Source organism: Symsagittifera roscoffensis, chromosome 5, assembly GCF_963678635.1.
Source record: "Symsagittifera roscoffensis chromosome 5, txSymRosc1.1, whole genome shotgun sequence".
Lineage (NCBI taxonomy): Eukaryota > Metazoa > Xenacoelomorpha > Acoela > Convolutidae > Symsagittifera > Symsagittifera roscoffensis.
Window position 1 is genome coordinate 28,336,490 of NC_087066.1, and position 14,678 is coordinate 28,351,167.

At 35.5% G+C, this 14,678-nt stretch overlaps 3 protein-coding genes across 3 annotated transcripts in view; all 3 read right to left on the reverse strand.

Moving 5' to 3' along the window:
* Window positions 1–933: 933 nt before the first annotated feature.
* On the reverse strand, window positions 934–10,261 carry LOC134845527 (histone-binding protein RBBP4-B-like). The gene is made up of 8 exons (XM_063862456.1): window positions 9,952–10,261; window positions 7,522–7,651; window positions 7,091–7,311; window positions 6,863–6,982; window positions 6,243–6,474; window positions 5,276–5,422; window positions 2,580–2,815; window positions 934–1,246 (listed from the first exon to the last, which is right to left on the reverse strand). The coding sequence occupies exons 1-8, from the start codon at window positions 10,162–10,164 to the stop codon at window positions 1,115–1,117; spliced, it is 1,431 nt and encodes a 476-aa protein (XP_063718526.1). The 5' UTR covers window positions 10,165–10,261; the 3' UTR covers window positions 934–1,114.
* A 2,178-nt stretch (window positions 10,262–12,439) lies between these two features.
* Window positions 12,440–14,678, reverse strand: part of LOC134845501 (PAT complex subunit Asterix-like) — a 161,310-nt gene continuing 159,071 nt past the window's right edge. Inside the window, exons 2-3 of the mRNA XM_063862408.1 lie at window positions 13,265–13,513; window positions 12,440–12,769 (exon numbers count right to left, since the gene is read on the reverse strand). Coding sequence (XP_063718478.1) covers window positions 12,661–12,769; window positions 13,265–13,506 — 351 coding nt within the window. The 5' untranslated portion in view covers window positions 13,507–13,513 and the 3' untranslated portion in view covers window positions 12,440–12,660. The remainder of the gene's footprint in view (window positions 12,770–13,264; window positions 13,514–14,678) is intronic.
* Window positions 13,667–14,678, reverse strand: part of LOC134845490 (uncharacterized) — a 48,607-nt gene continuing 47,595 nt past the window's right edge. The window contains exon 6 of the mRNA XM_063862386.1: window positions 13,667–14,349. Within this exon, the coding sequence (XP_063718456.1) occupies window positions 13,688–14,349 (662 nt within the window). The 3' untranslated portion in view covers window positions 13,667–13,687. The remainder of the gene's footprint in view (window positions 14,350–14,678) is intronic.

Genomic DNA, 14,678 nt, shown 5'->3' on the forward strand with positions numbered 1-14,678 from the left:
ATATTGGATGATTTTAGCAAAACAGTAGGAAAAGTGTCAGTAAACTCAAGGAGATACGAATTATTGACGTTGTTTGAAGTTCAACCATCAAAAACACGAATAGACCCAAAAACTCGTTCAATTTATAGTAACTTTTCATGAAAACAAATTCACTAGGAACAAAAACAGGATCCACAGAGAAATTTTATTGCGCTGAAAGTTCCGTAATATTCACAAGTGGAAAATACTTTTTAGCTTTGAAGTGCTGAAGCAGTAAACTGGGCCAAAGCTTTGGCTGACCTGGGAATTTGAGGCTTCTTATACTCCTGCTTCTTTCGCTGTGATGTACAGGAAATGAACTCAAGGAGAAATCAGAAGCCAAGTCGCGAATTGTCAAAAATTGCAACTAATTTCCGAAACAATTCATTCATGTTTTATCGCAATTTATCTTTTCATAATTGGAGAGTTTAAGCTGCCTTCCTTTACGAATTTGAAGTGATCTTGAAAAAATCAAAACTCAAATCGCAATCAAATTAGATTATGGTCAATTTCTAAGACTTTTTCGGGGAAGAACTCAAAAAAAAACTTGTTGCCCTATTTACATGTCTTCACTGGTTCATTGACACTTATAATTATAATCCACTTTCGAAGCCAAAATTATAAGCTTTCATTGTTCATTTGAATTTTCGTTATTGGAGAGCAAATTGCATTCCTTTTATCATACGAATTTGAATTGAACTTCAGAAGAAATCGCAGTAAAACTCAAAAATGCATAATCAATGTCTTAAAAAAACTAAAACTACACTGCCTAAATAAGAGTTTATTGACACTTACTCAAAGCCCTTGTCTTATCAAAAATAAAGTAAAACCTCGTAGAGCCCTCGTTTTATTTTTATTTTTCCAGAAACCTTTTTCATAAACGTAACCGGTTACTTCATTATGTGTTAAAACTGATGCGCTCGAAATTCAATTACTGTCAACAAAATAAAACAAAGCCAAAATTTCACTCACTTGCATGTTATACAATATCACTCACTAGCACTGCATTATCAAATAGTATTTAAAAAAATTCAGATCAGAAGTTTACGATGAAAACAAATTGAAAAAAAAAATGAAAATTTATCACTGTAGATTATCAGCTCGCAGCAACTTCTTCGCAGTCCATTTTAGTCTCCTCGGACTCTTTTGGCTTTTTGGGTGTCTTCGAAGCGTCTTCAGTTGCCATTGCTTCTTCCGCAGATGCGTTCTCAGTATCTACAGCCTCTTCCTAAATGAGCCAGAAGAAATGTTTACATAGTTTAAAACACTTTTAGTTGATTTCGAGAGTTTAAGCTTGGTATGCTCCACCAACTATACACACAGAGATGAAACAGAGCGTGGCACCAATGGCGATAGAAAAAATGAATGCTTCTCACTATTCGCATATGTTACGTCAAATCTCAAAAATAATACAAAATTTGCAAAAAAAAATCCGAAATCTTGGAATTGAATATTACCTGCGCATTTAGTAATTTAATAAAGAGAGGTGAAGCAAAATATCTCACTACTAGCGATAAAACCCATGCATAGCATTACAAACTAACGATAAATACAGAGAAGACATCCGCAGAAAATATCGCGAAAACTGATCTACTAAAAAGTTTCCAACATGTGTCTTGAATAAAAAAATCAGTCAAGAAGTAAGACAATTGAAAGTGAAATAAGCATCGAAAAAAATCATAAAAAGCGGTAACATAGCCGACAATTCATGAGCAGTCACTACTTGCTCCAAATTTTTTTTTTTTTTATTAGACAACTCAAAACGTCCCCTTCAAAACACTTAAAAATTTTTGGCTCCTCAAATGACTGAAAAAAGACACCTCTAAGCCACTATATTGGAAGCCGGATATTTTAGGCCGAATAAAGAGAAAAAAAATAACATAACCAACAGACAGTTGGAAAAGAGTCAATGAACGCAAGTTAACAGAAAAAATAACGACTTGTTTTTTTGAAAAAACCTGAACTTTGAAATTTGCAAGAAAAAAATACACGGCCTTCAAGCACTTGGAATTTCTAGAACAATTTATGATAAAAATGACCCAATTTGATAAAACTGGATCAAAAGGTATAATTTTTATTTCGCTGGGAAATCTGATAATGCAATTCCACTTGCGAAACTAGAAGTCGACCACGTTTTTCGTGACCTTTACACTTTCTCTGTTCGATAGTAGAGTTTGCCTTACTTTTAACAAAGGAAATGAATTGAACTTAGGAAAAATCGAATCAAAAGTCAAACCTCGAAAAAAAAATTGAGCGTCAACAATTTTAAGACTCATCGACTCCTAAAACGAAAAAAAAAACTGATACTGAAATCGGAGTTGATTAATTTACACCCAACATAAAAACATTTCGAATAGAACAGGCATTTAAAATAAAGAAATGCTCAAAAAATGTCTGCTCTCCATCTGTCTGTTCGTTGATGAAAGTAGAGATGGAGATGTTCACAACTAAAGTCATCCTGTCAACAAACTTATTAACTGTTCAAAGTACCCGATTACAAACCCCTGCTTAGGGTAATAAAAATTCATTGGAGAACACTTTAAGTAATAAATTCGTCTCACATTTTCAGTAGTTTCATCTTCTTCTTCGTAGTAAATATTCTCTGCCATCTGCCACACATGTAGAATGTTATCTTCCGAAACAGAGCAAAGTGTCCACGGTTCCTGGCTACTCCAACAAAAGTCAGATATCTTGGCAGTGTGTCCGGCGTGGATGAACATCAATTCCGGTGGTCCGTCTTCTGCATCTTCAGCCGATTGCTCGTCTCCGATACGACTCAGATCCCACACATTCACACCTACAATCGGAATTGAAGTTATCTTTTGAAACCAAAAAACTGTCGCGCAACAAAAAACCTACATGCGTTTTCTAGCGTATTGTGTAGCCGCTATTCCTATTTAGACAAAAATGATGAAAAACAATAAACACTGAGGCGAAGCTGCACTTTGCAAACACAAGCAAGAAAAGGGCAAAAACTGGCTCTAAAAGGGTCAAATACTCAAAAAAGGAAAGAAAAAGCAGAACTAAAAAAAATTTTAATGCGCCGGAATCGATCCTCCGACCTGGAGATTTAAAGTCACGCAACCTAACTTCTGCGCCATGACCGCTAAACGATAGATAAAACCAAGGAGCTCAACTAAAGCTGGAGGCACCTGTCTAATAAAATTTTTGAAAACCGTACTGATGCGAAAGGTAATGTGTAAATTTCAAACGGTGCCAAAATGTCAAAAAGTCCATAGCTGGTTTCTATCATCAAAAGAACACGCTTTTGGAAGGAACATTATATCTCATTTAAATTCTTTTTTTTTCAGACTTGGCGCGTTAGTTTTGGAAAAAAGTCCAAAAACTGATCAAAATGTCGAAAAATTATTAAAACAATAGCAAATTCCTTGCCAAAATTGAAAAAAAAATTATGCAGGGGATACTCTTACAGCTTGTTCTTTCGATTGAACCCTCAGGCTTAGAAGCTTTCAATAAAATCGAAAAAAAATTCCAAATTAACACAAGTTCTACATTGATTTTTCACCCTTTATCTGAGATTTCGCGAAGTAGTTTCCGAGAAAAGTCAATAAAATTCAATTAAAACGGTCAATATTTCAAAACATGGGTTTTTCCTAGTTTTATAATGACTTTTCTACAAAAAAAAAACAAGGCGTATCCCGCTATGCAGAGAATTTTCCTTTTCCATCTTTCGATTAAGTCCAGAACTAATTTTCCACAAAAAATTAGGGCCTAGCTTAGCTGCTTATGCAGTAAAACAATTCCTACTACTTGGTTTACCGATTAACCCTTTTATCACATATTTGACCGGATAGTTTAGAAGAAAAGTCAAAAAGTTTCCGGAAAATAGTTCTCCAACATTTCAACACACAAGTAGACCTGCGCTTTGCAAACACAAAAGAAAACACGACAAAAAGTAGCTCTATAAAAGCAATAAGAAAAAGTCGAAATAAGCCTCGAATTAGTAAAAATTCGGTGAAGTATCGGATTCGATCTGCAACTATACCGTGGTTAGTGCGTGAGAGATTATAAGTCTCACGCACTAACCACGGGCGCTTAATAAATCAGAAATACAAGCCACAAATAAAGCAGAGAATAGATGCTATGAAATTTCCAATGCTAAATATTGAGATTATAGCAAGTGTCACCAAATAAAAGAACACTTTGGATCAACACTTTTATTCGCTAGTTAGATTGAAAAAAAAATGAAAAGCACCAATAAACCAGATGCAAAAAAATAAAATGCTATGGAGCAAAAAGTAACCAAGCATTGCGACGGTACCACTATATAAAGTGTACCTTTACTTCCAACATAGATCGGAAAACAGTTGATAATGTAATAAGGCACTACGCTCCGCTAAGGCTACTGGGAAAAACGGAATAAGTAAAACTTTGAAACCTCAAAATTTTTTAAGTGACGCACGCCAATTATGAAGCATTAGCAGTACCAGTAGTCAAATTGCAAAAAAATATATCAACTAACATGCCTCAATTTATAGAGCAGTCTATGGAGCAGTAATAACATTATAAAAGTAAATGTAATGAAAATAAAGTAAATTTTTTTTTAATTTGAGGTTTTTTGTGAAAATCATCCCCCCACACGCCATATCAAGTACTAAGTGATTAAATTCGCTCCTAGCAACAAATCAATTATGGCAAATAAGCTTCCTTCAACCAATTTGGATCGATTTCTATCATGATTAGATCTCCGCTTACGCGTTAATAGCGCGAAATATATCGCGCGTAAATTGTCCCAAATTTGCGATTTTTAAACCCCCATAATTTAACGAAAAATAATCACAGGTGAGATATCTTTCCAAAATTAAGCCTAGGACAACAATACTTTTTGATTGATTTTAAAAAATCCCGTCAAAAATGGCTACTTAGAAAGTCGAAATTTGTCTGAAAAAAAAACCAACACGAGATCAAATATTCCGGTAACTTCGTTATGAAAATCGGAACAATAATAGTCTGAGTTAAAATGCTTAACATTGCCTGTACTTAATAGCTGGTTATTGATCAAAATGAACACATTTTATCGCAACAATATTTGCGTCGCAACAATATTTACGACTTAGGTTGGAAAAAAAATAGTTCATACTATAACAAGCATTGCTTGTGTAATAATGCAATACAGTTTCGATAACGATCACAAAAATTGAGACCACAATAAGTTTTCAGTTTTTCAGAATTAGACAATTATTTGGTGGCAGTAAGACCAATCATGTCATTCTTAACAATTGCGCATTCTACTTACGTCTGTCGGTGCCTGACGATGCGAGCACTGTCTCGTTGTGCTGTGACCACTGCACCTGAAATATCTCGTCCCTGTGGCTCTGGAAGGAGTGCAGCTTACTCTTCAGGTTCCGCATGTCCCACAAAGCTACTGTCTTGTCCGCAGAACCTTAAGAAGATAAACTAATAACCCTGAGCTATTTCAGAAAATAGCTTGCACAACTTACACAGAGGCGTAGTGGAGCTTCGCAACACTTGCGATACAATTAAAAACCATTACAAGATATTAAACGAAAAAAAAAATTGAACAAATTACGAGAAAAAAATAAAGAAAAATCTTCATCTACATAAAACTTTTGCCTTTGTCTCGGATGATGTTCATAGGCAGCTATACAAGTATTGAGAAGCAATAGCCGAACGATAACTAAGGAGAGAAAATTGAGTTCACCCTGATTAACTAAATTGCATTTGAAAAAAAAAAGAAACAAGCCGACAAAAACTAGAAAGCAAACCTCAAATCCGAAAAAAATCTACATTTTTCAAACTTGAAAAAATAATAATTTCCATCTCAAACGAACTAAGATGTTATTTTTATTTGAAACACACGTGAACGCAACTGCACGTATGTCTTGAATTTTTCCGCAAAAAAGTTGGAAAAAAGATTAGATCCCGCTTACAAGCCACTTGCACTCGCACGTGAAAATATCTATGCTTTTGCAGACCACGACAATGATCTTGCACAAATTAAAACCCTTAAACCTTACGAGATATTTTGCAAACATTACAGCCAGGGGCGAATACAAGATTTTCTCACGTCGGGGCATTTGGAAAAAAAATGGGCCAAAGGCGCCTGAAGAAACTTTACGATTGTCTGGTAGTCTACCATAAATGGAAGCAGCAAAATAGTACCAAAAAGATACTGATTAACCCCTACTTAACCCTAACTATTGTCCATTTTTAGTAGTTTTAAATGGATTCTTTCAACTCACCAGTTGCGAATAGGAAGTCACAGCAGGGGTTGAATGCGACACAGTTGATCTCAGCCTGGTGTCCCTGGAAGTTGTGAGTGGGCTTCGAGGGTGCACTCCTCGTGTCCCATATCATCACCTTCATGTCATCACCCACTGAGCCGAAGATAGAGTCGTGGCTGAAATGCCAGCAGACGTCTTCAACCACTGCTTGGTGGGCTTGGAACACAGTGTGCACTTCCAGAGTGGACTTCTGAAACAAAACTCTTGTTTCAGTAGAACCAAATTCAGACCCCACTTTGAACAAGCAATTAACCAACATTAGCTATTAGTCTCTTTAGCTATAAAACTACTTCAACTATTGGCGTTTATTACGAATTAGATTGTATCTTCGTCTACACAATTTGCGAGTAAACGTAAGCCACGGGAAGATAATTATTTATCTATAAGAAAAAAAAATATCGAGAGATATTATTACTCATTGCTATCGCTCCTAAAATACTACTCATAACCCTTACTACTAATAATATTAACTTCTTTTAACTACTACTAGCTTCCATTACTGAATACTACTACCCCTCAAACTTTCATGGCATCATCAGATAATCATAACTCTCGTAACAACAGATTTAAAGATTAACCTTATCTTTTGGAGCGGCATTGATGTCCCACATGCAGACAGTCTGGTCGTCAGAGGCACTCAACAACCTGCCAGCAGTTGTCGGATTCCACGACAGACCATAACCCTCCTTTGTATGTCCCTAGGAGGAATAACTAGAGGTCATAATCATACATATTTAAGTCAGAGGCAAACACTAATAAAAAAGGTCAACTAAAACCGATTCATAATACAAAAACTTCAGTGGCACCTTCAATCTCAAATCAGCTTTAACGTCTCCACTCGGGTCCGGTTTGCTCGGATGTTTCGTGTAATCGAAAATGAGGACGTCACAGCCTGGGGTTTTGGTGGCGATGATGGAGGGATTCTGGGGCATGTAGCGAGCTCGGTTTACTTCGCCCTCGTGGTTGATCTTGATGTCAACTTCAACGCGGCCAGAAACTGAGCCAAACCCACCAAATTCAGCGCGATCTAGAAAAAATTGACCTGATTACTTCAAAAAGATCATATGCCAGAAGCAGATCTTTAAAAATCCTTATGTCTGGGTATATCAGTTATCAGACATTTCAATCGCGCCTTTAAGTATTTTCAAAAACAAGCTAATACGGGAAATCAGATGACTGATTCGAGCTACTTAATTTATTTCCTAGATCTTTGAACAAACTGTTCAAAAGTACCCACCTGCATCGTAGTGACTGGCGTCAAACTGGACCTCGTCTTCTGGAATCTGGATGCTGGCAATTAACAGGTGGTTGTGCTCATCACTTGTATGGGTGCCCAAAATCAGCCGATGTGTCGAGTAGTTCTTTCCCTGGATGATAACAATTATTTATCACAGACGTGTTTTGCACAGTTTCTGTATCGTTATTAAATCATTTTCACAACATTTGCTCAATATCTTAAAACGTCAGGAAAAATCATTTCATGCATTTTCAAATTGGGTTCCATAAGTTTTTGAATTTACTTGCATTAACTAAGTAGCGCATGACTCACACCCCCGGTGCTTTAAATAGATTGTTGAACGTGAAAAAAAACTTCGAAATAAAACAAAAAAGCAATAATTAATGCAAATTGTAACTTAAAATGGGCCGATTTATCAGAGCTTTATCCCTAAAACTGCTTATCTATCTATAGGCTAGAGAATTTCAAGTTTTGTTAGTCTTTTTTCAAATCTAAGTTTTTTAAAAATTGAAAAACTATCAAAAACGCCATATCTCGGAAATAAAGATGTGAGCAGTATTAATTGGAGGCCTTTTTTTAAATATCTATTAGTCTCTTTTGACAAAAAAATAAAAAACAAAAAACACCATATCTTAGAAAACAGAAGGATTTGAGCCGTATCAATTGGGCAACCCCTGTTTTTACCCTAGAATCACTTCACCGATTTTGGAAGTCTTTATTAAATTTAAATTTTTAAGAAAAAAGTTGATTAAATCATAAAAAACTCCGTATCTCGGAAATTAAAAAGATTTGAGGAGAAAAATGGAGACCAGATTGGCAACCCCTGGGTACAACCTGACAGCACCTCATCATAGGAGGGCTGAGAATCTCAACATTGTCAAATAGTTTTTTTTTTTAAAAAAAAGAAAATCATAAAAAAGTAAATCTCGAGGTACTCGAGCAGTCATATTTGAAGGCCAGATTAGCTATCGCTGATCACACCATGAAAGCACGCCACCGTAGGCTTGAGAATCTCAATACTATGAAAAAAACGCTGAAAGGAAACCAAAAGCTTTAAAAATTTGTACTGCGAAAGAGGAAAACTGTACAATTAAAGCATCCACGCTTCAACATATGCATGGTTAAATCGTTTAAGACTCTGGAAATTTAAAACGTTGAATTCAATAAAAGATACTAGACGTCGCAATAATTTGGCAATTTGTTAAACATGACTTCTTAAACATGTGTCAGGTGAAACCCCAATTAAATAATCTATAAACAGATAGATAATGTATAGATAGATAGATATGGATTATTAAAAATGAAAACACAGAGGCGAAGCTGAGCTTCGCACAACTTGCGACACAACACAAGAAAAAATTTGAAAAAAAAATATTCGAAAATGTCCAAAAAATTAGATTCGTAAAAATGAATAAGGCTAGCCTTGACGCAAAATCATGTCAAGACAGTAGAATGTGAAATAGGCATCGTAAGATAATGTACCCATATTAACAAAACCGAAAACACCTTGTCAGAAACCCTGTAAGCCGAAACAACATCAACAAGACTTCAGCCTTATGAAAAATTAATATGTTGCCACTAAGCCGATATAACATAGATCGGAACCTATTCAGCCCAACAAAGGGAAAAACGAAAAATTAAACCAAAACTAAGACTAATAAGAAGTTACTAAGTCCCCCTCACCCTCAAAACAAAGACACGCAAACACGAACTTTTTTCGCTCGTCGTAAGACGCAAAATTTGGACAATAAGCCAAAATATTATAGGCCGAAACCTATCAAGCCGAAAAAAATTGTTGTCATGAAGAACTTGAACTATAATTTCTATTAAGATTTTTAGCGTTTTGGGTGATTCGGAGGTGAGCATAAAAAATATGTTTCCGTTGAAAGGACTCGAAACTAGGTCAATAAGCTGATAAAAATCAACCAAAAATTAAAAAGCAAGGTTTGCAAAAATACAAATAGCAGAGGCAAATCAGAACACTAAGAGCAAGTATGTAAAAAAAAAAACTTTAAAAAATTCTACAATATGGCAACTAAGCTGACAAAACATGAGCAGACTATAATTATCCAACGTTTTTTGAAACGGATTATTTCTCGTTTGAAAAAAAAAACAAACAGGTCCTGTCAGATTCAACCCAAGACCTTTGCCGTACCAGATGCATTCGTTACCTCCAGACCAAGTGTGCCTGAGACTCTAAGAAATTTGAATTTGAATTGAACCATCCTAAATTTACCATTTCTAATTTTGACCATTCTGTAAATAAAGTTATTTACGGTAAAAAGAGTCTAATGCGTGATTACAATACCCTTGTTATACCGCAAGGGTAATCAATCATACACCGGTAATTCATTCTCCGAATCTTGTGGTTTTAAAATCACTCTCGTTTATCTAATTGAACAAAAACAACCCATGCTACCCTATGCCCACCTCATGCGTTGTGACATCTGGCATCCACTGACACGTAAGCGACGGCCACTCCAGAGCATGAGTCATGATCATGTCATACAAAAATGGAGTGTTTTTCTTCCAGATCTTGTACTCCTCATTAATTATTCTCTCCTCTGAGGCCTCGTCCAGAACGCCCGCTGCTGCAGCAGTTGCACCGCCAGTTGGTACTCCAGTAGATGCAACTGTAGACATGACTGTAGATGATTTACGAATTAGTTCAAGATAAGAATAAGATGAAACAAAGAGCTGATTGGAAAAACTATATTGCACACAAATCTGAAATTAACAATCAGAAATGATCATTGTCAACCATTTTTATGAGGTTTTCATATTTTATCCAACTCGTTTCAAGATCATGTTTTCCTTTTTACCGCTAGGTTTAAGCAAAAGGTTTAGTGTAGAAATTAAAACGGTTGAGTATGAAAAGAAGTAGTTCACGTGTTTCGTAACATTTACACTTTCGATGTTCGATAGAACGGAAAAGAACTTAGAAAGAAACCAAGTCAAACCTCGAAAAATCAAATTTAAGCTTCCACTTTTTCCTGGAAAAAAACATCACAACCTATAAAAGTGTCTTCTCTGCGTTCCTTGATACTTCAGCACTTCCACCATTTGAATGTATAAACATTTTACAAACAAAGCCCATAGAACTCAAGAAGACCAAAAAAATAGATTTTTTTTTGAAAAAATTGCATCTTTCGAGTGTTAAAGAAAACAGAATAGACTGTCGCACTGTTCGCAGAACAAAATTTTCCGACCACACTGATGAATGAAAACAATTCAGAACAAAGGAAAATTTTATGAAATTTTCGAATTTTGCTTTCCCAATTTTCCTGCTAACGTTGTTCAGGAAAGTGCGATTGAAAGGAAAAAATTTAGGAATGACCAATAACTAAAAGTTATCATAAACTTAAAATTGTGAGAGAATTAAATTTTGAGACAAAGTCAAATTTTATAGTGCTTCAAAATGATAACACACTTGACCCCTGCAAACTTCCTTTGAGGCAGTCAAAACCAGCTGAAAAAACAACAGACACTGCGCCATAGTTCCTCTCCATCCCTAAGAGTGTTATCTGAACAAAAACATATCACTTACAACTCTTTGAATTTCAAGAAATGATTATGATCGACACTTTTATGATAAAACTAACCTGTTTCCACTTGGAAATAAAAAATTAAAAATCTACTTTTGAAACCTAAAATGACTTTTGCTTTTTTCGCGCTATTTATGCATTCGTAATCGGATAGCGTAATTTTTTGTCCTTTTAGCAAAGAAATTTAACTGAAAAATCAATCATAAATTAATCTGCAAATATCATATTTGAGCGTTAATAACTTTCATTTTTTCCTAATATAAAACTCAATTAGGCAGAAAAACAAACAAACAATGAATTAAAATCAAAGGCGCCGTACATGACAAAGAACAACAGAGCCGGCGAACCATAATATTGAAAATATAACCGACAGATGGTCAGAGAAATGTAAAAACAAGAAACCGAAAAAAAATAAATTAATTGAAAGTTTGGAAAGTAGAAAAACTATGTTACATTGGAGCTTTTTAAGTCTTATGAAAAGTTAATGATTGGTATTTTTTCAAAACAAAGCCATTAAAAAGTTGAAAGTCAATGAACGCAAATAAACAGACAAAAACACTGACTTATCTTTATGGAAAAATCTTATTCAAAACCTTTTAACAAAAGAAATGAACTGAACTTTAAAACTGAACAAAAGTCAAACCGTGAAAAAGTATATTTGATCCTGAAGATCTTTTCCTGATACAAAGTAACGAAAAAAAAATCATCACGACCTACAAAATAGCCAATAAACAATTGGAAAATAGTCAATGAGCCCAATAGATTAGAAAAAAAAAATACTGACTTGCTTGTTGAAAAATCTCAACTTTCGAAATTGAAAGAAAAAAAGATGCTCTAAATCTCGTTAATTTTAATGACAAATTACAGAAGACATTTTCTCAATAAAATTAACCCGATTTGAGAAAACTGGATCAATAGGTAAAATTTTTATTTCGCTGGGAAATCTAAAAATTAAAATCCACTTTCGAAACTAGTAGTCGATCACGTTTTTGTGACCTTTACACTTTCGTGTTTGGGAGTGGAGTTTGCCTTTCTTTAACAATAGAAATGAACTTGATTTAAAAAGAAGCCAAAAATTTAACCGCGAAAAATCCAATATGAGCTTAAGCAAATTGTTCATGAAACGAAAACGAAAAACAAAATTGCGACCTCTATATAAGTGACAATCACTTCGATCTTTTACACTTACAAAGCGACGAAAAAAGAGAGGCAAAAGAAGTTGTTTTGTTACAAGAACAAGTCAAGCTGTATCAATTGAAAGAACCATTGAGAGACCAGGTTTGATCGAAGTTGTTTTCGTTTAAAGCCCGATTCGTGCTTATCCCATATATAAAATGATATAGCTTGATCGACTTTCCCTATAAAAAACGGGCCATAATTGCAACTTTATTTCATTATGCGGAGAGCGGATTCATAATTTAACCCATAACGATGTGAATATATATTATAGATACTAATTTTGCAAGGATAAAATTTCAATAAAACAAAATACAATGCATAAGAATCATGATATCGACTGAGATGCTTCAGAAATCATGACACAATTTAGAAACTGTCCATAGTATTGAATCGGACACGACTTAATGAGGTGTGATCACTGCCAGGGCGGTGTCATGGGCTGCGGGTTCTGCAGGTACGACATGACTACTGCTGATATTGATAACATGAAGCTGGACAGCATCTGTTTGGAATCCTCTGTTGCCCTGAAAGAAACACAAAAAATGGACACTGGTTCAATGCAACTTCATCCAGTAAGTCGAAAAGTCAAGCGTGGTATAATATAGGGTTACCACCTTTTATAATTCCAAACAGAAGGCCGTGCAATTTCACAATCTTGATTAAAAATCCCAAGAAATTCCGATAAAAAACGGTACAAAACCTTGGCTTACCGTCCGTTATCAGTGAAAGCAAACTCATTAGAGCTTTCATTTAGCCTTTTCATCAGTAGGATTAACATAAAGCAATTTACGGAGGATAGCGTTCCCTTGACGAACATAATGCTCTTTCAGCCAATCAAAACTCAACGTTTTCCAGATTTGATTACTGCTGACATTAGTTATTTCATTGTAGGGTGGTGAATATCCACTTGTGGTGAATGTCCACTTGTTAATTTAGTAGAAGATTTTCACTTCATCCAATACTTCAATAACCAATCAGAACGTACGTTTATTATTTAAAACGTGTCGAGAACAGTGTACCTGGAGTTAGCGAAAGATATGAAAGCACAATAGACAGCGACCCAAGCACACCATTTGAGTTTCATCATCAGGCCACACATGCTGAACACCATGCCCAGTAAATTCATGTAGTCTGCAATTGGGTCATCAGCTGGGGCTGAACTGTTCTCTGCCACGGGAGGGGGTCTGTATCGCACTACCTTGTTAGGTCTCCGAGGGTCAATGCCTGTAACCGAGGCTGCAATCCCATTGCTGGCAGACATTTTAATTATCTGAAAATCATCACACCAAATTTCGACAAAAGCTTCGACTGCTAAAGTTTGCACCACACAAAATCGTCAACTATCACATTCCAACGAAGTATCGATACTAACTGTCAACTATGATTTCTTATCATCCCTTAACTCAAACTGACGGAAAAAATTTATATTCATATTTTTATTATTATGCCGACACATTTTTCTTCTGCTCTTTCATACAGTCCAACGCACCCGGCCCGACCATCAAATTAATCTGTTCCTTTACTTGATCAAGATTGTCAGTCAGCCATTTATTCAGTTCTACATTTTGACTCTTTTTGAACTTCAGTCCAATTCTTTTGGCAACAATTGAATACGAATCGAAAAATACCAACAATATGTGACCAAGCTTCTCTTTCAATCTTTTGGACACCATTTCAGGTACGTTCACATTGTAAAGAGGTATCGGATCTATCCGTGCAAACGCAGTGTTACCTCTATCGACGAAATAGTTTTCACGATTATGTCCAAAGGATTCTCGGTTCTGGTAAAAATTACTTGACGAGCATATCATATCCTCTTTCAATCGCAATACCAAATCAAACGCTCTATAATCAGGTGTGAACAATGCGTCAAAATCACTGTCATTTGCGTTTTTTCCTATAACTGGAACAAGAAAATTGTTAAGATCTCCATTCGCTTTTTGTAATGCAGCTGAACTTAGATTGCACAACCGGGTGAGTAGAACAGGCGGTAGGTCCATGGTGAATATTGACTCATTTGATTTGACAGGAGTGAAAATAGTCAGAGGGGGGAAGTTGGCTCGGTTGAAGTCGAACTTCATCCCCAGAACATCTTCTTCGTCGTCTAAAGGAAAATTCGATCAACATTAATTTGGTTGACCTGAAATAAGGTCGACAAAATATTTTTTTATAACATCCGTCACTTTCCGAAAATAACGTAGATCCGCGCCTGAATGGAGCCCCAGCAAAAATAGGCATCCGAAATTTTGACCAGTGTCTGTTTGCTTGCACGAGTCGTATCTTTATATTTAATTTATTAAAGATCTTAACTTAAGTAGGCTTACGCTTTTTTTCTACAAAACCTGCTATTTTATTTGCCCCTGCCAACCATGTAGGAAAATAAATTTTGATTCCAGCAAACTGCAAATGGTTTTCTTTTGTAAGCATTAAAAA